The sequence below is a fragment of the Diabrotica undecimpunctata genome, chromosome 9 (genome assembly GCF_040954645.1).
Source record: "Diabrotica undecimpunctata isolate CICGRU chromosome 9, icDiaUnde3, whole genome shotgun sequence".
In the NCBI taxonomy this organism is placed as follows: domain Eukaryota; kingdom Metazoa; phylum Arthropoda; class Insecta; order Coleoptera; family Chrysomelidae; genus Diabrotica; species Diabrotica undecimpunctata.
The window spans coordinates 13218525-13245728 of record NC_092811.1 but is presented as its reverse complement, the minus strand read 5'-3'; the positions used below and the strand labels follow the sequence as shown (position 1 = coordinate 13245728).

Genomic DNA, 27204 nt, shown 5'->3' with positions numbered 1-27204 from the left:
CTCGTGTTACCTCAACCTTTTTGTCTAGTTGCATTTCGTATGAGGGGTACGTTTGTTTGGCGCTCATTTACGCTCGGCCGTCTGCAGGATCAGTTTGATTATATGGGAGGAAATGGATATTTTTATTGAAGAAATGTATTTGGGTGAATTGAAAATAGGCGCAGCACTTGTGACTGGTTGCTGTGCCATGCAGCATCCAGAGGCGGTGTCCGCCGCTCACCCGGCGCACAGATGCTGGACGTTAGTTAGACTGTACTTAGCTTCACCAGGATAGAGAGACCAAGATTGATTACTAAGCCCTTTCATCACGACGAAATCATCTCACAATCTAGGAAAGTCATCTTATTTTGATCTAATTGACCTAATAAGATGTTACAAACTCGGGACTCATAGGTTGCATCTGCTGTAGTTTTAAACCTTGTATCTGAGGATAATTGAGTTGGCTGCATTGGTTATTAGGATATGCATACCGTTGGGGTTGTTTTTGTTGACCAGATATATGTATAATATGGATTATGTATTTTAAATAAATAATTAATTGGTTTTCTCTCACCTTCACAGTTACTTCCGCGGTCTCAGTTCACAAATTTGCTAAAAAATAAGTTTTATGGATCAGCTAATTGTCATATTTTAGTTTTTCTTTTAAATAAAGTTAACCTTGATAATTAATTAATAATTTAAAAAAGTTTGATACTTCATTTCGGCACATGACAGTCAGTATATCCTTTTGTGTCATTTGGTACATAACCAAAATTTTAAAGTCTGTTTTATTAGAAGGTTTAATGTAACATTTGTTGATAAACATAGTTTAAGGTTTATTGATAAATTTGAATATTTTTATTTGCAATAACTATTTATGTGAAATAAAAATAAATATGTAATGTTTCTCTTTAAACAAGGAGTTTAAAATTATTTCTTTTAAAAATATATTCACCTTTTAAATTTTTTAAAAGAGAAAAACCTTTTTTTCCTTTTAAGTAGCAAGAGGATTATTTTACACGGCGTCCTATTTTAAATAGTTTATGAATCTTCTTGTGTAATGTTGCCCAGGACATTTCTGTAAGTATTTTTTTTATTTCTTTTTTGTAGTTAGTCCTCCCATTCCTTATCAAATAAAAGAATCCTTATTTACGACTTAGCTCTCCAACTAAAGCACGAGTAGCCGTTGGTAAACCTTTTAATTTATTTGCTTACCCTATCTCCAAGCCCAGTAATTGTTCAGTCGCCTTTTAACCCCCAATAAGCAAATAATAAAATGTTACAATATATATATTTATTATATCTACAAAAATATATTAGTATTTTTATCGAATTATTTTTCACTAACACCACTAATAACTTTGTTTTATATAACTTAGTGTATAATAATAAATGTAATTCTGTCGGAAATATTGAAGATTTAGTATTTTATCCATAGAGAAAACATGCATCATTTTAGTAGAGTTTTACTAAAGGACTATTAATATTAAGAAAATATTTCACAAAAGACTAGAGCTAATGTAATTTTTTTATAAATTCTGTATATTGCACGGTCGTATCAAATCTATGGCATAACATATCGTTTTTTATATCAAAAGATTAAAAAAAATAGTTCATTTGTTAAAAAAAATTGTGTGCATTACCAAAAAAAAAATTGTGTTTATCTTTCAAAAAATAAATTCTTATACTTTTTTACTGTCAGCAAAAAAGATTTTTGCTATTGTTTTAGGAATATACAGGATGATTCTTTGGGAGCCAAACGAAACATGGAAATGAAAATGCAAGAAAGTGGAATCATATTTAGGTGGAAGTAAGTCTTCGGACGTTTAGAGATTCATACGAAATCTAAGAAGGGAGGACATAAATATAACAAATCTACAAACCATAAACGTCGGCGAGTGCTTAAAAATCACTACGCAAAAGAACCACAAGAGTCCAGACCTAAATATATCCAACAAACACCCAGAAGATACCAAATCCATGAGCAGAGAATTACCATCGGTGATAGCCTAAATGACAAACTTATAAAAAACATGAAAAACAAAAGAGCCTGTGGACCAGAACATAAAAGTGGCTGGTAAAAAATCACCAATAATTTAAGATTTGCTGATGACACTACACTTATAGCAGCAAATTAGTAAGAAATGTTTAATCTCCTGCAAAGGGTTGAGTACGAAAGCAATAAAGTTGGTCTGAAAATCAATAAAGCTGAGGCAAAATGATGGTGGTCGACAGATTCCACACTATTCAACTGACTAATATGTTACAGGAATACCAGATAGTGGACAGTTTTGTCTATGTCTGGTTTAGTATAACTAACGATGGTAACTCTGAAGCAGAAGTTCACAGACTGAGAGATTGGTATGGCAAAAAATGCGATGAGTCGCCTAATTAAAGTTTGGAAAGACAGGTTTATCTCTCAAAATATCAAGATGTGACTGGTAAATGCCCTTGTATTCTCAATAATTATATACGGAGAAGAGAGTTAGACTCCTCGCGGATGCGAGCGCCAAAAAAATTTATGCCATTGAGATGTGGTGCTGGAGAAGGAAGCTGCGCGTATCTTAAACAGCTCAAACGGAACGTGCAGACCGCTACGAACCGGACATTATTTATATATTCTTTGGAATATCCAGTTAATTAATTAAAGCATTCTAATTGGATCTGCCAAAGAACCAAATCGTAGAATAACTGAAAATTATTCTAGATAAGCCAAAACTTGTCAAAACTACTAAACTTTGGTAAATTTTAGAGATGAGTCTAAATAAATGCTTCGCCAGAAAAAAAAATGTAAACAAACTTTCTAAATTGAAACAAATGTATGTTAGTGAAAAATAATCAAAATGATACCAATCACAGAGGCATTTCAAAGTTAACTTCTAGATGGGACTCCTTCGCTAGGCTTACGATATTAGATAGCTTAACAGCCAATTTGGCAGCTTCGTCAATGTCGTTAACGGGTAAAATCTTTAATCCGGATTTGGCTATCAAAATTTTGGCATCATCGACATTGGTACCTTGCAATCTACATATTATAGGAGTATGCAACTGAAGATCTTTAGCAGCTGCAATAATACCTAAAAAATAAGAGTTTATGGGCAAGGTAATATATGTTTTTCGGCAAGGTTTAAATCTAGAAGTGAGCAGACAATTTTTTTTTTTTGATCAATCTAGATCTTTTTGTTTATTTGGTTCCAATTGAAAAGACAGAGTATACAGGGTGTTTCAAAAAGGTATGTCATAAACTAAATCACGCATTCCGGGGACAAAAATAAATTGATTGAATCCAACTTACCTTAATACAAAAGTGTACACAAAAAAAGTTACAGCCCTTTGAAGTTACAAAATAAAAATTGTTTTTTTGGATTATCTCCTAAACTACTTGACATTTTGTAATAAAAGTGGACACGTTACTTTCTTATTTTGAAAGCATTTTTTATACAAAGAAAAAAACAAAATCTAAGCCCACAAAAAAATTTTAAGGGGGTGTGCAGCTCTAAATCCCCCCAAAACTTTTGAGTACTTTCAAATCAAATAAATTTTGTGGCATCTATAGTTTAACACGTTATTTTTAAAACTTTTTTGCCTCATCACTTTTTCGAAAAACTAGTTTTTTCCTAGTTGGCCATAAAATTATAATTAGTTTCTACGGATATAATAATTACAAACAGTTCCATTAATAATAATAATCAATAATTTGAAGTTATCATTTATTGTGTGAATAAGATTAATATTAAAAATTTTGATATTACAATGGCCTACATATTTCAGGAAATGCTAGATATGCATTTAACTTTGGGTAGGTTGGATCAGATTAAATTATGTTTCAATAAACTATCGGGAATATCATAGGTGAATGTCAAGGAAATAGTGCAGCAGTCGCAAGGCGTTATGCAGTAAAATACCCCAATCGAAATACACCCGATAGACGATTATTTCTGACCACTGATCGTCGTTTACGGGAAACGGGTACATTCCAACCGCAAGTTGCTGGCAATAGTGGTTGTCCAATAATGGATGCAACTAATGAAGACATTTTAGAAATCATTGAAGGTCCCTGGAACAACTACAAGGCTAATAGCTGCTCAACTAACTGTTCCTCGCGTAAGGGTTTGGGGCGTTTGAAGGTTCAGCTGCTGAAACACTATCTCTTAACAACGGTTCAAGAGTTATTGGTTAAAAATTATCCTAAAAGGATTGGATTTTGCGATTGGTTGTTAATGAAAAACACTCGAAATGTTAATTTTATTAGAAATATTTTGTTTACCGACGAGGCTACCTTTAGTAGAAATGGAATAACAAACCATCATTACGAGCACATTTGGGCCGACGAAAATCCTCACGCCAAAAAAATCGACTCATCACCAAAGGACTTTCAAAGTTAATGTTTGGGCAGGAATTGTGGATAACAATCTCATAGGCCCAGTATTTCTTCTCAACAATATAAATGGTGATAATTATTTGCAGTTCTTTGCAAACGATTTACAAGAGTATTTGGAAGAAGTGATTATTGCAATAAGGCAAAATATGTGGTTTCTACAAGATTGTGCTCCACCGCATTACAGTAATTAAGTCCGGGAATACCTTTGCAGGCAGTATCCTGGTCGGTGGATTGGAAGGGGTCGTGACGCACCTATTTCTTGGCCACCCAGAAGTCCAGATCTTAACCCCATGGACTTTTGCTTTTGGGGGTTTATGAAAGAAAAAGTGTATTTTGTAACAACAGAGGACAAATAACAATTGAGGGTTAGAATAATTGAAGTTGCAAATCAGTTTCGTCAGAAAAATATGATTTTTCAGCGCATTCGGTTTTCCTTAATAAAACGATACCGAATGTTTATTAAAGAAAATGGGAGTCATTTTGAACATTTATTGTAATATCATATTTATAGAGGTTATAGACATTTTTTGTACTTGTTAATTCCTTTAAGCCATTTATTTAGTTGCACGTAATTTTTTAAAGGTTAATGAAAAGGGCCGTAACTCAATAAAAACTGTTTTTTGAAAAAAGTGATAGGAGGCAAAAAATTTTTGAAAATAATGTGTTAAACTAATGATGCCACAAAATTCATTTGATTTAAACGTACTCAAAAGTTTGGGGGATTTAGGGCTGCACACCCTCCTTAAATTTTTCTGTGCGCTTAGATTTTGTTGTTCCATTTTTATGAAAAATGCCTTCAGAACAAGAAAGTAACGTGTCCATTTTTATTACAAAATGTCAAGTAGTTTAGGAGATAACGCAAAAAAACAATTTTTATTTTTTAACTTAAAAGGGCTGTAACTTTTTTTTGTGTACACTTTTGTACTAAGCTAAGTTGGATTCAATCAATTTATTTTTGTCCCCGGAATGCGTGATTTAATTTATGATATACCTTTTTGAAACACCCTGATTATATTATACAATAAAAATACAGGAGATGAAAAATTTAAATACTTAAATGACAAAAAAGTGTCTTCTAAATAAAGGAAGATGAACAAAAAACAAAGAAGAATTATAGAACATAAACGAAGCATAAAATAGGAAAAAACGAATAACATTTTTATATATCTCTTCTTTTTCTTCTTCTTCTTTTTCTTCTTCTTCTTGTGAATTCTTTTATCAAATATCGGCAACTGTTTTTGCAAATTCTGGTGCCGCTCTGTCCAATCTTATATGTTTTTCAGCCCAGAACCTGGTCTATAGATTTTAGTTTACTTTCAACAACAATACTAGTTAAATGAACTGGTTTCCCTGTTTTCTCGTTTATCGATACGATAATATAAATAGTCACAAAAAAGGATTGAAATATGGACCAGTTTTGTCCTAAAATAATACCAAAATATACTTTACAAGTAAAACAAGAAAAAGCATTTGATGTTAGAAAATTGATAGAAAAACATTATGATTTAAACTGGAGGAGTATTGAAGAATTAAACTTTTTTAAACACGTTTTAGTACAAGTCAGAAATTCGGTAAAATATAGTAAAGAAAATATAAAAAAATAAAAAATTAGAAAAGTTATAAAGAAATCGTATCTGTTGTAAATAAGTTAATAATAGAAATTTAAATTACAACAAAATGGTTCGATACAGTATTTTATTTAGAAACTATACAAAAATATCCCCTTTCAATATTTAAAACACTTACCTTGTGCTATGATGTCACATCTCATGATTCCTCCAAAAATATTCACCAAAATCGCTTGCACGTTCGGATCCAAAGTGATTATCTTAAATGCTTCCTTTACGGCTCGTTCGTCGGCTCCGCCGCCGACATCTAGAAAATTCGCTGGGGAACCTCCATACAAAGTTATCAAATCCATGGTAGCCATGGCTAATCCTGCACCGTTTACCATACATCCGATCGTGCCATCAAGAGCGATGTAGTTCAGGCCGAATTTTGCTGCTAGTACTTCCTTTTCGTCTTCCTGAGACCAGTCGCGCATAGCGAATAGGTCTTTTTGGCGGAATTCGGCGTTGTCGTCGAATAGAAATTTGGCGTCTAACGAATAATCTGAAGTAAACAAATTTTAGTTTATTTAATCATTTAACACCATAAAACAAAATCTTTTTCGTTTTTCTATTTCATATCTCTCAAACCCCATTTGGACATAGCATTTTCCTTTTAATCTTTTCAGAATCTTTTTTCTAGACCCTTTTTTTGTTATCTGTGGGGCTTTGTCATGCCATTTTTTTTTGACAACAAAAAATCTAAATCTAAAAGCTCTAAAAAAAAAGTCGAGGTTGAGAAGACCAAAAGCAACCTGATTAAATACTATTATTTGATATATCTACTATTTGGTGTATTTCTCTAACTGCTGTCATCGACTGCTTTAGTCTGTGGACTAGTGTGCATTTCGATTAACCTGGAAATCCCTACAAATCGCTGCAAAACGCATGTATAAAAGTAGTCGATTTTCAGGTCAGGAAAGTCAGTCCTTTACGGGTTCTCCTAGAGTCTCTACCCCTTTCTTTAACCTAAAGATCTGCAGCCATTTTACTTGAACTACATATTGATGTTTCATTTGTTGTGTAAGAAATAGCTAGCCTTTTTCAAAGGCTAGTATCCATTTATATTTTTTAAATAGTGTCATAAATCTATAAATAAAAAGTATTTTTAAAATAAAAAATTATATACTTATTCTAAAAAATTATTTTTAAGAAAATTTAAATATCTTACATGAACCTTGAGTGTCCTCAGCAAAAGGATTGATTTCTATCAACAACGCGTCTTTTTTCACGAAAAGGTCGTACATTTTCAACAGAATATCGGTAATGCGGTCTTTTTGATTAAGAATGCCAACAGTGTTGACCATTTTTTCGGCTTGTTGCTTTTTTAGTCCTACAACCGGATCAATCGGCTCATAAACGATCGCTTTGGGATTTTCGGCAGCCACTTCTTCAATGTCTACTCCTCCCTGAGAAGAGGCTATCAGAACTGGTCCCTAAAGAGTAACAGAAACTAAAATATACTAGTTATATTAAAGTTGAAAAGATATAATTTTTGTAAAAAGGTGAATAAACGAAACTCAAAAGAGAAATGCTCTATGCATCTATAGAAAAGCTCTATGAATCTAGTGACATGACGTCTGAAAAATGACAATACCAAAGAGTTTAAAAAACAATTTATTATTTGTCTGAAAATAATTGATAGAAAATTTTTTAAGACGCAGCTACTAATTAAATTAGAAGATAGCTACATATTTACTTAGATATGTAATAGATATATGTACTTATTTACATTATTACTAGTATTACATTGACAATGTCACACCGTCAAGTCACGTCATTTAATATGATTAGTGTGGTACATGTCACCATGGTACTATCAACCAGAAGAAATAAGCGATTCCATAGCCTTCTTATTTTATTTTTATTTTAATTTTCATTTTTAGTTTAGTAAAATCGTGAACGATTTTTAATAGCAGAACACCAGAAAATAAACTGGTGGAAGTTAAAGGACAAAGATTTGGCAGGAGTCTTTAAAAATAGAGTACTGAAAGAATTTGAGGACAAATACATGGTAAATGTCTGGTGAGAAGACAACAGTAAAGTTATGGAAGAACTGCTAGAAAAAAAATCTGGGAAACGGCCTTCTAGAGGCAAAGAAACTTGGTGGTAAAATGATGAAGTGCAACAGAATTTTAGAGAGCAGAAAAAGACTGAAAAGGGGTATACAAGTCTAAAAGATAAGGATATATAGAAGTAGCAAAGCATTGCTAAAGCAACTGACAAATCATAAAACGACTTGACCCGTGTGCGGCAGATTAAGAGTGCAAATGAAAAAATGACGCGTTTATTAAGATAAAAATTGGTAAGGCAGTAAGAACTGATGTAATACCTGTGGAGGCTTGGAAAGCTCTAGGAGAGGAAGGGGTTGATATTTTGTGACAAATGATATATGAGGAAAAAAGGGTGCCCAATGCATGGAGAGAGAATGTGATGGTATCATTTTATAAAAATAAAGAAAACATTCAGGATAGTAACTGGAGAAGAGCCATGGAGATGTATGAGAGAGAAAAAGTTTCCTGAGAAGTACGCATAAGGATCCTGAAGGATATGTGTAAAGGAATGTACACCAAAGTAAGAACTTGTGTCGGATTGACCGAAAATTTTCCAGTGACGGTTGGTTTGCATCAAGGATTTTCATTTATTCCTAACCTGTTTAATCTCGTTATGTGATGTACTGACAGAGGAAATATGGGAGGGGGCTTCTTGGTCAATACTTTTTGCTGATTATATCGTGTTAGTAGAGCAGAGCAAAGAAATATTGGAGGAGAAGTTGGGAGTTTGAATAAGGGCTATTGAAGAGGGAGAACTTAAGATTTTTAGGCCAAAAACGTAGTATGTGTGGTTGGAAGGAAGATAAATCGTTAGTACATATAATTGCTTGAAGAAAAACTAGGAGTAGGAGAGTTTAAATACCTTGGATAGTACATAACGAAAAATGTGACACTAGATCGAGAAACTACCCACAGAATACAAGTTGGTTGTTTAAATGCAAGCAATGGAGTATCTGTGATCGAAAAATTGGGGAAGGGCTGAAAGGAAAGAAATACAAGAGTGTAATGAGACCTGCGTTTGTGTATGTTGCTGAAGTGTGGCCTGTGAAGAAGATTGAAGAAAAGAAGATAAAAGTAGCTGAAATAAAAATGAAAAGGAAAAGCGACCCCTGAAAAGGAAAACGCTATTGAGAAAGAAGAAGAAAAAGTCAACTTTTGTTAATAAAAATAAAACAAGATACTTACGTTAAACGAACGCTCCATCATTACAGCAAAATAAAATTCTTTTCTAGGAAATTTACGTTCAGTCACCATAACTAAATTACAAATCCTTCCTTTCTCGCCAGTTTGTTTGGTCACCAAGTATTGACCCAACATTTTTCCTGCAATGTCTTCTACTTCTTCCGGTCTAAAAATAAACACCAATAATAAAAAGAGGTAAGGAAGAGTGAGTGGATGGTAAATAGGAAACAGAAGACATTTCAAAGAATGGTTAAACATCACCAATTTTTATCTATTTAGAACATCAATTTTGAAAATACGCAAACCTTTGATAATTGCAAATCTTTGGTTTATTTTTAGCTAATTGCCAAAATGTAATCCAAAAGACTGCCATGGCCAAATGGAACTGGTCAGGATACATAGGAAAAATAAAGAGAACCGTTGGACAAAGCAAATTATTGAATGGAGACCAAGAGCAAACAAAAGAAGTAGAGTCAGACCTCAAAACAGATGGACTAATGACATCAAGCGAATGGCTGGTCACGAATGGATGCAAAAAACAGCAAATAGAAATGAATGGACACACCTAAAGGAATGAATGGAATAGCTGTTGGTGATGTTGAATTGCCAAAATAAATAATTCGTCTGCTGTTAGTGATTATTCTGATACCTTTCTTCTTCTTCTTATTGCGACGTCTCCTTTCGAAGGTTGACGATCCAAACGGCAATTGCAGCTTTGGAAACTGCTGCACGAAAGATTTTTGTGGATGAGTGGTCAAACCATCTCCTCAGGTCTTTCAGCCATAAGTTCTGGCGTCTTCTAACTGATCTTTTGTCCTGCGCTTTAGCTTCCAACACGATTTGGAGTAATTCATATATTTCACCTCTCAACACATGATCGAAGTATTAAATTTCTCTCTCTTTGGTAACTTTTTGTATCCATCCTTTCAGCATTCGTCTGTATATATACATTTCAAAGGCATCTATTCTTTTTTTCTATTTCAGAGTCCATTGTCCAAGTTTCACAGCCATACAGCAAAACAGAGAAAACGTAACATCTGATCATTCGAATTCTGAGCTCTAGACCTTGTAAAAAAAAAGAAAAAGAAAACAAATCCGTTATTGACAATTATGAACGTTGTTGTTTTAAGAATATTCGGCATAATTATACTGTTTGTCGTCAATGAGACTAAAAACAAAGTAAGCACGAGAGGAAATTGGTTTTATGTTGAAAAATTCGAATAATGTCACTTCTTAAAGAATTCTAAGACTCTTTGAGTGTAAAACTCAGAAAAAAAACTTACGTAAAAGCCATACGCACTCCGCTCTTAAATCCATTTTTAAATGTTCCTTTTCCTCGTCCTCCCGCTAAAACCTGTGCTTTTACTACAAGATCTTTTGTATTAAGCTTTTTGGCAATTTCCTTAGCTTCCTGTTTTGTTTTTGCTACACCGAATTTAGGCACTGGTATTCCTGCCTCTCGTAGTAGTGAGTAACTGACATGTTCTTGCACATTTAGGTTTCTGAGCTGGTTATAACAAGGACGCACAAGATTATATAAATTTAAGGTCTGCAACAAAAAAAGGTAAATTAAGCCAAGCATATATACAAGTATGGTAAAAAAATTTTCAGACTAAAGGGCATTAAGACAATGCAAGGAACTGAGAAAAATATTATATAGCCTTGTATGTCTGAGAGAATAATATGTAACCACCTGTCTACAAGATAGACTAATCGTTGCAATAACAGCAGTCCCTGCATCTCCTCCTGATGGGCTGAATTTATCGACCACGTGACCTTCTCATTTTTCTTGACTTAGGTCACGTGGTCAATGAACCTGTCAAATAAGAAAGAGATGTAGGTTTCATTTTAAAGTCCCCAAAAGAAGACTCCTAAGGAAAGTCATGTCTCTAAATCCATCAAAAATCAAAGACTTCCAACAAAAACCAGAAGAAGCTTTTTCTGTAGACCAAGTAGATAGTAATCCTGAGAGCACTTGGATCTATCTCAAAAATAAGGTAATCGAGGCTGCAAAAGACTGTAAGGCAGTGGTTTTCACAATGTGATTCAATGCAGAAAAGAACATAAAACTAGATACGAAACAAATGATAAATACAGAGCGTTATCAAAAGAAATCAGGAAACAGTGCAGCAAAGACAAAGCTGATGACATCTCTTAAATATGCAGGGAGATATAGGAACATAGCTGTCGAAATAAAACGAAGGATTTATTGTAGAAGATCAAACTTCTTACCAGAGAATTTAAATCTCAAATATGGTCTGTAATAGATAAGGAAATATTGGAAACATGGCGAAACTACTGCGGTGAGCTATATAAAAAAATCGAGGTGCCAGCAGAAAATTAGTAGCCCTCTGACTACCCTAGAAAACCTACTGTTTAACTTGCTGAAGTCAAAGATGCAATTAAATTGCTAAAGAGAAATAAATCCCCAGGCATTGATTGAATACCAAGTGAAATACTACAGTTACTAGGTAACTAAGGATTACATATCATCCATTCTATCTGTGTCGCTATTTGGAATTTATGAAAATGGCCATCTGACTGGTGTACCTCAAATAATAAACAGCTACACAAAAAATGAACTACTGACAGATGTGAAAACTACCACACACTGTCACTAATAACACATGCATATGATCAAAAACAGATTAAAAACCTATCTACATTACCAAATACCTCAGGAACAAACGGGGTTTGTAAAAGGTAAGGATACACGGTAACAAGTCCTTAACCTAGGACAACTCATTGAAAAGTCTAGAGTCTAGAGTTCCGGGAAGAAGAATTCAGCTGGAAACTCATTCTGTGAAGCTCTCACAGTAGCTAAAGATAGAGACCAATGGAGAAAAATTGTTAAAAACATTGGACGAAATCAGCATCCTCAGTAATGGGGGAACGACAAAAGAGAGAGTTTAAAATAGTTTATGGCGCGTCATTATTTCCATCGAATATAATAAAAAAATATATGTGCAACATATATTTGCAATAAATATATGTGCAAAAGTCGACCTGCCTTTGTGTTTTTTCCAAACGCTATCAGGAGCATTTTATGCGTTCATGTTGGGATACCCTACACATACTCATATCATTATGTGTTTGCCTAAATTTTTGACCCTATTGCAAGAAATGCTGAAAAAGGCGCTAATATATACAGGGTGAGTCATGAGGAACTTTACATACTTCTACCATATGTAGAGTCCCTCAGGGAGCATATCATGTGGCCACTAAAAAATGTCAACTCCTCTTCTTTATTAATTAACAGGGTGATTTGTGTAATTGACCATTTATTTCATTTTACTGTAGTGTTTATACGACTTATTTGATTTTTTTAATTTTTGCATGATACAGTACATTACTATCAAGCATTCGACTGGTATTAGCTAAACTAAAAAATTCCAGGACTGGCTTTGGAAAAATTAATTTAGGGATTCGTATTAAATATTACACCCTGTATAATTTTTTTTTAAAATGCAATAAGTGATTTTCAAACTACATAAATAGCCAATGAAAACGACATATGCGACAATGTTGTCGCACTTTTATTAAATTTTTAGTGAACGATCAAATCTTACCAAAAATAGAACAACCATAATGAAATATCAAATTATAAGGTATTAATTTAAACAAATATTATAAATTTCAAACATTTTAATTAAAATGAGTTCCTACAACATAATCTAATACGTAGAAAATTAACATCTTTACTGTCACTTTGTATTATCTCTACGATAGAATTAATTGTTTTTCAATTTTAAATTTTTACTCATAGATCGTATTCGGGCATTATTTTCGATAAATAATAAATTAAATTGATTAAAAAGTCAAACCTCTTGTATGTGTTAGTTTTTGTTGATTGTAAATGATTAAAATTTTATGTCAAATAATAATACATTGCATCAACTGTACTAAATAAAAATAAATCTAAAAAAGTTTAAAATGAAGGTTGGCGTTGACCGTTTGACGTTTCTTGATATTTTATACCCATTGTCATTATTGTCATTATCAATTGTTATTTATGTGTACAAGAATACATATTTTTTCTGTCATATCTACGTTAAGTACATTGTGTTAGTTTTGGTAGAGCTTTTGTTACTTTCGTTTAAAATGCCACCCACATCAGTTTTCGACCACAGAATATGCAGACATAATATTTGTTTATGGATTCTGTAATGGGAGTGGTAGGGCTGCTAGTAGAGAATATCGCAGGAGATTTCCTAATCGTCGAACTCCCAGTCATCCAACATTTGGGTCAGTTTTTAATTATTTGCGAGAAAATGGCACTTTTCCTAGTGGAACAACAGAGCGACATGTAGATGAAGCGCAGGAAGATGACATTATGGACGCCGTTACTATGAACCCTACAATAAGCACTAGACAAGTAAGTCGAGAACTCAATGTTATCCAATCAAAAGTAAGTAGAGTCTTACAAAAAAATAATCTATACCCATATCACATTCAAATGGTTCAGCGACTACGTGCTGGAGATGAGATCGATAGGTTGGAATTTTGTAGATGGATTAACAATTTACCCAATTTACCAGAGACGGGATAAATAATTCACGAAATTCACTTGTGTGGGCAAAAGAAAATCCCCATGCTATTCGAGAACGTCGTTCTCAGTTAAGGTTTTCGGTTAACGTGTGGATTGGTGTCATAAATAACCAATTAGTAGGTCCTCACTTTTTTGATGGTCCTTTAACAGGGCAGGTCTATTTGAACTTTCTACAAAATATTTTGCCGAATTTGCTTGCCAACGCGAACGTTGCTATTCGAGGTATGTATTTTCAGCATGATGGGGCACCCCCACACTTTTTACTGGCAGTGAGACAACATCTCAATAATGTTTATGGCAACAGGTGGATAAGACGTGCAGGTCCTATTTCGTGGCCTTCAAGATCCCCTGATTTCAATCCCGTTGATTACCATATTTGGGGACGATTGAAGCAACTAGTTTACGTAGTGAATATTAATAACCGACAACAATTAATTGATAGAATTATACATTGTTGTAATACTATTAGAAACGATCCCCAGAGTATCCGTAATTCAATACGTCAATTAACAATTCGGCAACAAAAATGTGTACAGGCTGCAGGGTTCCATTTCGAAAATCTATTTTGAATTATTTTTATTTTGTTACCATTATTGTATCTTTTCGAGTTCTAATTTATGGGTTTATCATAACTATGTACATATTTTTAGTTTTTTTTTTTTAAATTGCTCTTCGTTATTGTTAGTAGTTACTGTTTTTTGTTGTGCAGTGACTCAGTTTATCATTTCAATTAAAATGTTTGAAATTTATAACATTTGTTTAAATTAATTACCTTATAATTTGATACTTCATTATGGTTGTTCTATTTTTGGTAAGATTTGATCGTTCACTAAAAATTTAATAAAAGTGCGACAACATTGTCGCATCTGTCGTTTTCATTGGCTATTTATGTAGTTTGAAAATCACTTATTGCATTTTAAAAAATATATATACAGGGTGTAATATTTAATACGAATCCCTAAATTAATTTTTCCAAAGCCAGTCCTGGAATTTTTTAGTTTAGCTAATACCAGTCGAATGCTTGATAGTAGGGTACTGTATCATGCAAAAATTAAAAAAATCAAATGAGCCGTATAAACACTACAGTAAAATGTAATAAATGGTCAATTACACAAATCACCCTTATTAATAAAGAAGAGGAGTTGACATTTTTTAGTGGCCACATGATATGCTCCCTGAGGGACTCTACATATGGTAGAAGTATGTAAAGTTCCTCATGACTCACCCTATATATATATATATATATATATATATATATATATATATATATATATATATATATATATATATATATATATATATATAATGACATACTAAAATTAAACCAAATAAAAACCACATAGAAGAAAGTGAGGTAAAGAAAAATCAAAGCAGATTGGTAAATAATTCGTTTGAGACTTGAGATTGAAAAAATTAATCAAATATGAAATGCATGTTTAATCATCATCACCATCATCATCATCCAGCCTTCACTTAGCACATCCACTGCTAGACATAGGCCTCCCTTAAACTCCTCCATTCCTTGCAATTTTGTGCTCTTTCTTGCCAATTTTTGGTGATACGCCTGATGTCGTCAGCCCAACGTGTATCTACCCCGTTTGTCTGCTCTTGGCCTCCAATTTGTAATTGAGTTCGTTTCTTATTGAGTCATTATTTCTTTTTATTTCATTTTCATTAACGCTTGTCGAATCTGATCTACCTTTATTTCTGACATTAGTTCGGAACCTTGATTCATGATCTTCTTTGAAATGGCTGTCTGTATTCCTGTTTGATCTTCTCGTCTACTTCCATATAATTCCTCGTAGAATTCTTCACGACCTCTATTAACTCGTCTCTACATAATATTATTTCATTTTGCTTGTTTCTTAATTTATGAATTTCGCATTTCCCATTCGTTAGCTTTCTAACGTATTTACCACGCTATTATACGGTGTAGAGGCCTGGACTCTCAAACAGAACAACATAAAAAATATTGAAAATTTCGAGATGTGGTGCTACCGTCGAATACTGAAGATAAGTTGGGTTGAAAGAGTCACAAAATTTGAAGTAATGCGAAGGATAGGAAGAGACCCAGAAATTTTGTCAACGATCAAACGAAGTAAACTCGAATATTTGGGTCACCTGATGAGAAGACATAAATACGCATTACTTCAAAATATAATGCAAGGAAAAATAGAAGGAATACGGAATCCAGGCCGTAGAAGAATGTCATGGTTGCGTAATTTGAGAGAGTGGTTTGGCTGTACCACTAATAAAGTCTTTAGGTCAGCTGTAAACAAGGTCAAGATAGCCTTGATGATTTCGAATCTCCGATAGTAGTGGCACAAGAAGAAGAAGAAGAAGAAGCTTTCTACGTAGAACTTTTACGTAGGCTGTTATCATCATCTCTAGTACGTTTATTATTATCGGTTTTAAATTTCCTTAAATATCTCTTGATTGTCTTCGAAATAGTTTTGTTCTCTTAGAGAAATGTTTATTACTTCATTGAAATATATGTCTTATATTTATGTGGCCAAAGTTTCACTAGACAGTTCTATTAGAATATTGGCGCATCGAAAAAATTAATAAAAAGGAAAAACAGACAAAAATGTACAGTTTATCAGTAAATAACAATTTTAACATACCTTTATACCTTTCGTAGCAACTCTGAATATCATTTTTAATTTCTTTTCTGTACACGATATGAATAATATAATACACTTCAACAAATGTCAAATTAATAAATGTCAAATTTTTTTGACAAAATTTGGACAAATCAGAGTCAATCTTTTATAAATAATAGTCTTCTTCATTTCAGGACTTGGGTATTTGTTAATTTGTCCATTCTACACTCCTTCTTTCTTTCGGTTTGTATTTCAAAACTTGTTAAGTCAGTTGACTTTCATCCATTTTATTTGTGATGTTGACATGATGTTTTCATTTTAATCTGTATTATTTTATTTTATCATTGGCCAAGTAAATATTGAGTGCTTTTTCTTCTTCTAGTGCCGTCTCCACTAATGAAGGTTGGCTATAACCATTGCAAATTTTTCTTTATCTTCTGCTTTTCTTAAGAGCGTCTGTGTGTTTAACCCGGTCCAGTCGCGAATGTTTTTCAGCCAAGATATTTGTCGTCTACCACGACCCATTTTTCCTTCAATTTTACCCTTCATAATCAGCTGCAACAACTCGTACTTATCATTTCTAAGTATGTGCACCAAATATGCTGTCTTTCGCCTTTTAATGGTGGTCAAAAATTCTCTGTTTCTTCCCAATCTGCGCAACACCATTTCGTTTCGATTTTATTATTATTGGAGCTTCCTCGTTATCAATTTGTGTTGGTTCCGTTCTTGTGTCCATGAAAAGATCTTCAATATATTTAGTCCATACTTGTTTTATTTCAATTGGGTTATTAATAGGTTTATTGTTTTTGTCAATTAATCGGTTAGGTGTACTTGTTCGTGATTTTCCAGATAATTCTCTCACTTTTTTATGTAAATTATAATGATCATCCACTTTTCCTTGGCCTTTTTTATTATGTTCCTTATTAATTTTTGTTTTTCTCTGTACTTATTTGTGTTTTTGTTTCTATATTTTCTTCTTTGTTCCATGATTTCCAATACTTCTTGAGTCATCCAAGGTTTTCGGCTTTCTGTTTTCTTTTGTAGAGTTTCTATCTGTATTTTTATAACAGAATTTTTGATTTTGCTTTACATAATGTTCACATTCTCAGTGTTTTTCATTTTTGATGTTAATTTCTTCATTTCTTGATTGATACAAGTTGAAGCCTCAGCACGGATTTCATTTATCTTGAGTAACTGAGTATTCGCCTTAGAACTTTTAAAATACTGAGTCACTTGTCTTAATTCTTCATTTCTATGTCGATTTATAATATATGATACTACATTCTTTTGTTCATAGCAAACATTCCACAGTTATCACTTAACGTTATGATCCAGCTTTCACATTCTAACAATACTAAAATTCTAACAAAAAGTTGTGACTAACAGACCTGCATCCAAGACATCTTCTCTCTCACACAAGGCTTAATGGGGGAAAGTTGTCTATTTTAAAATGTATAATAATAGCCTGAATTGTCAATATAAATGAGTCAGGTAAAATTAAATTATTAGAAGAACTTTTGACCAAGTAACAAAAAACAAAATTTGTTTAATTTATGAATGTTTTGAAATTTAAAAACTATTTAGCTTAAAAGCTATTTAGGGTGGCAGTGAATAAAATTAAGATAGCTATGATGGTAACCAACGTTCTGAAAGGACATGGTACATGAAGAAGAGGAATTTAAAAACGATTTCCAAAGTAAATCGATTTCCAAAGAAAACGCCAACACAAACTTACTTTTAAACTTAAAGTGTGGCTTATTCCCAATAAAAATAGTAATTGCATTAAGATGCCACCAAAAAGGCTTCAGAGAAATATTTAAATAAATGGAATAAAATCTACGAAAAATAATTTCTAAAATAATTTTAGATAATTTTTATTTTAAATTAACTATAAAAATCCTATAAAAGATAAGTAATCTGCGAATGTTTTGCAAACATAAAAATCTAGCCACATACTCCGCTGTCCAATGCACTGATCACCTTTGATTTATAACAATTTGTAATACTATATTTCTCGCTGAAAACTTCACTTAAAATCCAGAATATACGATAATTAAATTGTTAGACAATTGGACAATGGTTTTTGTGCGTACATGAAGTATTTATTACTCGTGTCTCTCTTATATAATTGAATATATAGCGTAATTTACTCAAAGCGAACATAAAAGACGATATTGCCATGGATGATAAAGATCGGTCGTAAAGTAACACGCTCACGACCAGCGGGACCTCGATTATTTCCTAAAGAATGGTCAAACGGTTTAAAAAATATTTGCCATCTGAAGAAACTGTGTTAGTCCAGTCAGCTCTGGCAGAGATTTTGGCTGAACAAATCAAATATTCAAAGGAAGCATTTATAATTTATATTCTCTTGCTGTTTTACAAATTATTTAAATTCCATAGTTTCCATCCCGCACGATATGAAAGTTTTTGGTTCAAACAATCTAAAAGAAGATCTAATAAAAAATGAAATAAATAAGCTATACTCTCTATTGAAAAATCTGTTTCAGAATTGTCTTAATAAATCAAAAGTTCCAGCAGATTGGAAAATATCCTATACATCGACAATACTCAAAAAAATGGATAAAAGCAACTGTGATAAGTACTGGGGAATTGCAGTAAATACACTAAGAATCTACGGCATCTACGGAATGTAAGTTAATTAAAAACAGAATTAAAAATGAATACAACGAAAGCTACTTAGAAATTTAAACAACCAACAAATTCACTTTTAAGTAAAACAATAATAAAATATCCAAATGGGCTATTTCACAATTACAAAACGTTTTCGGAATCTATATTTCATCATTCCATTATAGTTTCCTAGTGAATTTTAAAACAGATATGAGCTGGGCCCACACAGACGGGGAAAAACCACAGTATTCGCAGAGCACCTTGCAACTGTATATTTAATATTAACTCAGAACATAATAAGAAATCAAATAGACTTCATTCTTATCAACGGTAGATTCAGCACAACTGTCAAAAGAGCTTGCACATACCCTGGAGCAGATGTCCCTTCTGACCACGTACCATTAGTGGCCGTCATAAAGATCGCTCTTTTATGCAAGAACAAGGCTGAAACTCAACAGATAGCACTGGACAAACTGAAAGACCCAATGATACAAGCAGAAATAAGCAATGAAATAAACGCACAAATTCAAATATTGACGACAAACATTGCCGAAGATCTAACACCAACATGGAATACAATTACAAGTGCTGTAACAGACATCATGAAAAACAACTTAGGGTACAAACGAAATAACAAGAGGCAAAAATGGATGACAGAAGAAATACTATTACTAATGGAAGAACTACGAAGACACAAGAATAACCAAGATGACAGCAATATGTATGAAAACATTAACAGGCAAATAAAAGCAAAAATAAGAATAGCAAAAAATGAATGGCTTAAGCAACAATGTATCGATCTAGAACATTTACAACGACAGCACGATGACCGTAATTTACATAAAAAGCTTAAGGAGACTGCTGGAATATACAGAAAATGAAAACCAACTACCATAGTTAATCAGGATAACCAGATAATGCTGGGTAAAAAGGAGAAAATTGATATATGGGAAAATTATATCCAGGAGCTCTTCCATGACGAAAGACCCATGAGTGAAGTTTATACAGATGACCAGCTGACTGGCCCTTCAATCACCAAAGAGAAGATAGAAAAGGCAATATTAAATTCAAAAAACAATAAGGCAACTGGACCAGATGAAATCCCGTCAGAAATACTCAAATTACTGGATGAAAGGGAAATTTCAGTACTACACAAAATATTTAACTTAATTTATGAAACTGGCTGCTATCCTCAACATTGGTTACGCTCTACCTTTATTCCCCTGCCCAAGAAAGTCAATGCAAAAAGATGTGAGGATCACAGACTCATTAGCCTGATGAGTCACACTTTAAAGATATTCTTAAAAATACTACATCAAAGATTATACAAAAAATGTGAATGGGACATCAGTGACTCCCAGTTCGGGTTTAGGCAAGGTTTAGGAACACGAGAAGCAATAGTAGCAACACAGGTGCTGGTCCAAAATTGTTACGATCAGAAGAAGGATGTGTTCCTATTCTATATCCAAACCCATACATATAAGAAGGGGCGTTCGACAGGGATGTGAGCTTTCCCCTCTTTTATTAAACATTTATTCGGAAGCCATATTTCAATAGTCTTTGGAGGATGCAAAGATGGGAATCAAAGTGAATGGAGTATTGATCAACAACATACGATATGCTGATGATGGTGTCTTAATTTGTGACAACATAGTCGATCTTCAACAACTTGTCACTATAATCGGAGAATACAGTAAGCGAATGGGATTAGATATTAATACCAAAAAAAACCAAATTTATGATCATCTCCAGAAACTTGGATGCACTTGAAAACTCCACTATTTCAATCTGAATACTAAGTCCATTGAAAGAGTGAGTAAATTTAAATACCTGGGATCGTGGCTTTTTGAAGACTGGGCATCGGACAGGGAAGTAAAATGTCGCATTGAGCAAGCTCGACAAGCTTTCGTAAAATTCAAGAAGGTACTGACTTGTTCAGAGTTCGATCTTCAACTGAGACTAAGGTTTACTAAGTGCTACGTGTGGTCAGTGCTGCTATTTGGCGTAGAGGGCTGGACACTCAAAACGAGGGATATAAACAGATTAGAAGATTTTGAAATGTGGCTCTATCGCCGAATCCTAAAAATACCATGGACAGCGAAAATCACAAATATAGATGTCCTTAAAAGAATAAACCAAGAACGCCAACTTTTCGAAACCATCAAGAAAAGGAAAACGGCGTATCTAGGTCACATCATGCGAAATGAAAAATACCAGTTCCTCCAACTTATAATCGAGGGTAAAATTGTAGGCAAGAGAGGAATGGGACGCAAGAAAATATCCTGGCTCCGAAACATAAGGCAATGGACAGGGATTAACGACATACAATCTCTGATACATATTGCAAGAAATAGAGAATTAATGAAAAATGTGATCGCTAACATCCATTAGTGGATTTTCATCTGAAGAAGAAGAAGATTTAATATTTGGCACCAGATATTAATAACAATATTTACTCCGATAGAGTTTCGACAACTAAAAATCCTAAATCCTAAGAAAGGTCATGGCTATGACTTGATAACAGAAGAATTACTTTAGAAGCTACTGAGAAAAGCAGTGGTGTTATTAACAATAATAGACAACAGTATGGACAAAAATGGAAATTTTCCCAAGTTACTATGATTCTGAAACCTGGTAAGCCCGCAACACAAGCGAATTCATATCGCCCTATAAACCTACTCCCAATAATGTCGAAAGTATTAGAAAGGCTACTATTACATAAAATCGAGCAAGTGGTTCCTATAAAAGAAATGATATATAACATAACACCAATTCGGATGTAGACGTGAATACATACTCAACTTTCCAACAATGCCGCTGAATAGTAAATATAATTACAACAAATTTACTATGGAATCACTAACAGGAGAATTTTACTGTGATCATGGCATGTATTTGTCTTTTTAAAGACGAATTACATGCTATAATATCTTTTCTGATGGATATTCTCAAGTTAAAGTAGATTTAATGTAATCGAATGAACTATTTTATAAGTAAAGTCGTCCCAGGAGCGCAACTCAACAATATTGGCAATATTATTTTAAAGTCGTCTACTTTAAAATGTATAATGCATGTCTGAATTGTCAATATAAATGAGTCAGATAAAATTAAATTATTAGAACATAATGACGGTATTAGATTTTTGTTTTGATACAGGGCAGCGACAACCGCTGATACGTATTTCGACCTCTTTAGGTCTCCTCAGAACGGTATAGCCACTGCTCTGAACCAAAACAAAAATCTCTCCCGTCCTAGACAATAGTATCAAAATAACTATATACGGACGTAACTACGCCATCTAAAAACAAAAAGAGAAATCAAACGATTTCTGCCTAGCGAAACGGAATTCAAATTTTTACCACTGTGTTTCCTAAAATTTGCGAAACAAACAGCTGGATAATTTTTTTTTTAATTATTAGCATAATTTTTCACTAAGTAACAGAAAAACAAAAATTTGTTTAATTTACTAATGTTTGTATTTTGAGAACGATTTCCAAAGTGGAAATTGAAACGTCAATAAACGTACTTTAACCTTTAATTGTGGCTTATTCCCATTTAAATAGTAATTACTTTAAAATGCCTAAAGAACATAGCGTCAGAACAATATAATTAAAACAACTCACAAAGAAAAAAGTTTTATGCTGGAGTGTTTCTCGATATACAACAGGCATTTGATAGAGTATGGCATAAGAGTGTCCTCTAAAAACTGAAATTACACCTTACAGACCAACTATACTTTATTCTAAAATCGTATCTTACTGACCGTTACTTCCAAGTTAAAATTGAAGACAGCTATTCAAATAACCACATCTACAATCTGACGTATTTCAGGTAGCGTTTTGGGTCCATTTCTGTATCACATATTTACAGCAGATGATACTTTCTTAGCTACTTTTGCCGATGACACGGGAATTTTGGCAGTGTACTGACCCTAATGTAGCATCACAAAAAGTACAAAATCATTTAGACCAATCACAAAATTGTTTTAAGCGATAAAAGATCAATGTTAATGCCAGCAAATCAGATGAACTGATTACTTAACAAAAGGTCTCAGTTATCACTTGAAAATAAACTACTTCTGTACAAAGCTATACTTAATACCAGTTTGGGCATACGGAATAGAACTTTGGGGCTGCAATAAATCTTTAAATACGAAGATACTTCAAATATTCCAATCCTAAATACTCCATATGATAAGTAAAGCTTCATGGTATGTATCTAACCAAACACTTCATAATAATATGGACATCTCGCTCATCAAGGACATAATAAAGAATCATTTAATAAAATATAAAAATTGCACCACTGACCACAACAACGAACTGATCAATAATTTATTCACCCAACCGCTTGGCTGAAGAGAGTATGGCCAGAAGACCTACCACAATAATACTTAGAGAACCCTCACATTGGCGGTACATAACTCACCTTCATTACATTGTGTATAGAGTAGATTGGAAATATGCAATGTAACAATAAAAAAACATGTATACATTTTCTAATAGGTTAGTACATCTATTCTGGAATTCTAGAGAATTTTATTATTGTCTTATGTACATTTCCTGGATGACCTTTTCCTGTTAACAGATTTTTTTTGTGTATCTACAACTATTATTTCCATCTTTTGTAGATCTAATAAATACATTTTACTGTTTATGCTCCATTTTTGAATAGTATGTATTTCTATATAACCTCGAACCTTCACTGAGGAAACAAAATATGCAATTTTACAATACTCAAATCTCAGAAAAACTTTTTGACCGGGCTATAAACAAATTGTCGAAAAATCACGACAAGATTCTATCAAGAAACAAAAGTGAAGGTATTTAGTTTCAATAACGAACAGATATTGCCTAATAATCAACTTGTCTTTGAGATTGTCGTATCTATTCACTTGGATCAAAGAATTTATAGTGTGGGATTGCTAAGCAAATCAGTCTGTTAAGTGATTATCGTTTCTCATGGATAACTAAAAACAAGCAAATTATTTTAAAGAATATCTAATTGATAGTTTAGTGATACTTATCGATGAAACCGCAAGAATGTAAATTTTTTTCTATTAACATTAGCGTACATATAAATATGTATAATAACTATATGTATAATACAATTATGTCTTCTTTTTTTCAGGAGGATGTTAACATTACATATCTGGTGTTAACGACAGTTAAGCAGTTGTAAGACGAACAAAAAATGAACACTGGGAACTGTTTAAAAAAGGATAGAAAGCTACTTCTACAGTACACAAAAACAAATATAGAGATTCATAAGAAACCAATGGAAAGAAATGGCAGAATTGAAGAAATACAATAACATACCCGCAAACGAGTTGGAAAGATACCTGACGGAACTGTTTAAAGAAAAGGAAAATAATAATCAACACAATAACATACCTGAATTAAGACACGAAACAGAAATCAGTTTTCAGGAAGTAGAGATAGCCATAAATTCACTCAAAAATAGAAAGTCACCAGCACGAGACGGAATAACCAACGAGCTTCTAAAGCACGGAGGAGAAAGTATAACCCTAGAAATGACAAAACGTATACAAAAACTAATATTGAACTGCAAGATACCAGACGTACAGAGAAACAGCATAATGATACCAATGTTCAAAAAAGGAGATAGAGAAGATCCCAACAATTATAGAGGTACAAATCTACTGAACAACGCACTTAAGCTTACCACAAAAGTCCTAGCCAACAAAATCAATAAACTATCACACGAACAACAAGAATACAGATCAGGAAGATTCTGCTTAGACGCCGTATTTGTACTAAGACCAATCACAGAAAACGCCATCGAGTACGATAAAACAGCATATATATGTTTTGTAGACCTGACAAAGGCTTTCGATCTCATCCAAGTCGAAGACGTCTTACACCTACTGTATAAAAGAAACATACCAATCAATATTATATGTACAAACCATCGAAAATATCTACTTCCATAATCGAATACAGGCAAAGATAAATGGAAAAGTATCACAGTGTATACCAGTACAAAGCGGAGCCAGACAGGGTGACTCGTTAAGCAAACTTCTCTTTAATATATTAATGAACGAAATAATATAAGTAGTACGTAAAGGTCATGGTTGCAGAATGAGGATCAAAGAAATCTAAATATTATGTTAATTAATCGCCGAGATAGAAGACAAGCTCCAAAGATTAACACACATCTTCAATACAACAGCCAAGAAATAAAATATGATAATATCAGCAGAAAAAACCAAATTTGTGACAACATCTAAATACTCACTACGATGTAAAATCGGAATTGATGGAAAAATAATAACTCAGGAAGCAAGGTTTAGATATCTCGGAATAGGTATAACTAAATGCGGAAATGTTAAAGAAGAAATACGACAACAAAGCTTAAAAGCAAGTAAAGCGGCGGGATCTCTTAATGACACAATCTGGAAAAACCAACACCTAAGGTAAGATACAAAAACAAGAAGATGACCAGAGATGAACATACTTCGACGAATATCAGGGAAAAGTCTGTTGTGTGGGGAGAGAAGTGAAAACATAAGAAGATCATGTAGTATAGAAGACATAAATCGATGGATGGCAAAGGATAGGATAATACGAAGAGCACGAGATAAGTCACCAAATGGACGAAGAAGTATTTTCCGACCAAGATGGTGCAATTATTTAAACAATTTAGTAGGCTAATATTAAAGAAGAAACAGACTTTAAAGCCGACATACAAGAAGGAAGAAGAGAAAGAGTCTTAACGACGAAGCAAAAGACATAATGGCAAAATACATTGAAAAATATGGCAAAGGTCCATTTAGAGAAATTACAGTAGAGATAGATGAGATAGTGCACCAGATACTGAGCACCTAAAGACAAAAACGATGGAGTAGGATAATAAGGAAAATTGACATGACGTATAACAGTAAGCAGGTTTAAAGTATAATAAAAAAACCTTAATGGTGATTCTACAGAGGTAAACAGATTGTTCTGAATGATGATGAGTTTGTAACTGAATAAAACATTTTGATCTTATCTTTGGTCTTATCAGATGTAAGAAGTATATACTTGAATTATATTAACCATGGTACACTGCTCTTAGGCAAAGCGTGAACTAAAGCTAAGTTAGAAGAAATTGTGTGTACTTCTGAGGCTGGTGAGAGTAATGTAGATAATAAAAAGTAAAATGGGAAAAACCAAGTAATTCGCTGTATTCCATAGAATAAAAAAGACTTACAAAGAAGTAAAAACTTTTGATGTAGAATGGTATAGGTACTATTTTATTAAAAATATTTAAAATTAATCCAAAAGGATTACAATTATTTCAAAACGTTTTCGTTCCAATCTGAGCATCATCAGTCAAACCTGAAAGCATATTTCCACTTTAAAATGACATAAGAAAGGTACAATTTTAACAGTTACATTTCTAAAAATGTGTAAAATACTAACATTTTAAAAAGTAGTTGGATCTAGCTATTGAAATAGGTTTAAAAACCTTTAAATCGAGCTATCAAATGAAAAGTAACGACAATAATTACATAAACTATAAAAATATAGCAGCCCAAACCAGACGATTATTTAAAATAATGAAAAAAAAGGAGTTGGATAAATTTTTTAAATAGTCTGAACAAAAGCACACCTCTTTAAAAAATATGGACAACCGTCAGATCCATTTCCAATAACTATCAGTATAACAAAAAACCTCAACTTTCTGAAGATCTCATTAGACCAACTTGCACCTTCATCTGCCTCTGATAATGTTGTTGGTAGGAATAAAGAAATTTTTCGTTTTAGTACTAGTATAGATTCCATGTTAAAACCTTTTTTTTTTCTCCAGAACTAGATTTTGCACTAAAAAAAGCAGAAATACAGCCCTCGGTTTGGACGATGTTATTTATAAGATATTGGACAAATTGCTGTCAAATGCCAAAGATGTTCTCTTACAAATCTTTAATAGTTAGTGGTTGAAACAAGAATATTGCGATACTTTAAAAGATATTATCATATGCCCTTTACTCAAATTTAACTTAAACCCAGAACTTCCATCATCTTATAGATCCATTTCTTTTATTATAATGTGTGACAAAATCCTTTGAAAGGCTAATAAAATTTAGATTAGAATATTTTATTGAAAGTAGTTCAGTTTTTCCCTACTCACAGTATGGATTTCGTAGAGGTCGAGGTACCATTGATGCTCTCATACATTTAGTTACGGATATTCAACTCTGTTTCTCGAAAAC

General features: G+C 33.0%; 1 protein-coding gene across 1 annotated transcript; it reads right to left on the bottom strand.

Moving 5' to 3' along the window:
• Window positions 1-1299: 1299 nt before the first annotated feature.
• LOC140450215 (succinate--CoA ligase [ADP-forming] subunit beta, mitochondrial-like) lies at window positions 1300-16489 on the bottom strand. Its single transcript, XM_072543698.1, has 6 exons — window positions 16377-16489; window positions 10487-10752; window positions 9207-9369; window positions 7139-7403; window positions 6107-6472; window positions 1300-3056 (listed from the first exon to the last, which is right to left on the bottom strand). The coding sequence occupies exons 1-6, from the start codon at window positions 16407-16409 to the stop codon at window positions 2833-2835; spliced, it is 1317 nt and encodes a 438-aa protein (XP_072399799.1). The 5' UTR covers window positions 16410-16489; the 3' UTR covers window positions 1300-2832.
• Window positions 16490-27204: the final 10715 nt, after the last annotated feature.

Bases quoted from the DNA above. Each gene is read 5' to 3' on its own strand.
- LOC140450215 (XM_072543698.1), bottom strand. From the start codon at position 16,409: ATGATATTCAGAGTTGCTACGAAAGGTATAAAG. The intron at 7,404-9,206 runs GTAAGTATCTTG...GTTACTCTTTAG, and splicing joins TGATGGAGCGTTCGTTTAAC to GGACCAGTTCTGATAGCCTC. The intron at 6,473-7,138 runs GTAAGATATTTA...TGTTTACTTCAG, and splicing joins TGAGGACACTCAAGGTTCAT to ATTATTCGTTAGACGCCAAA.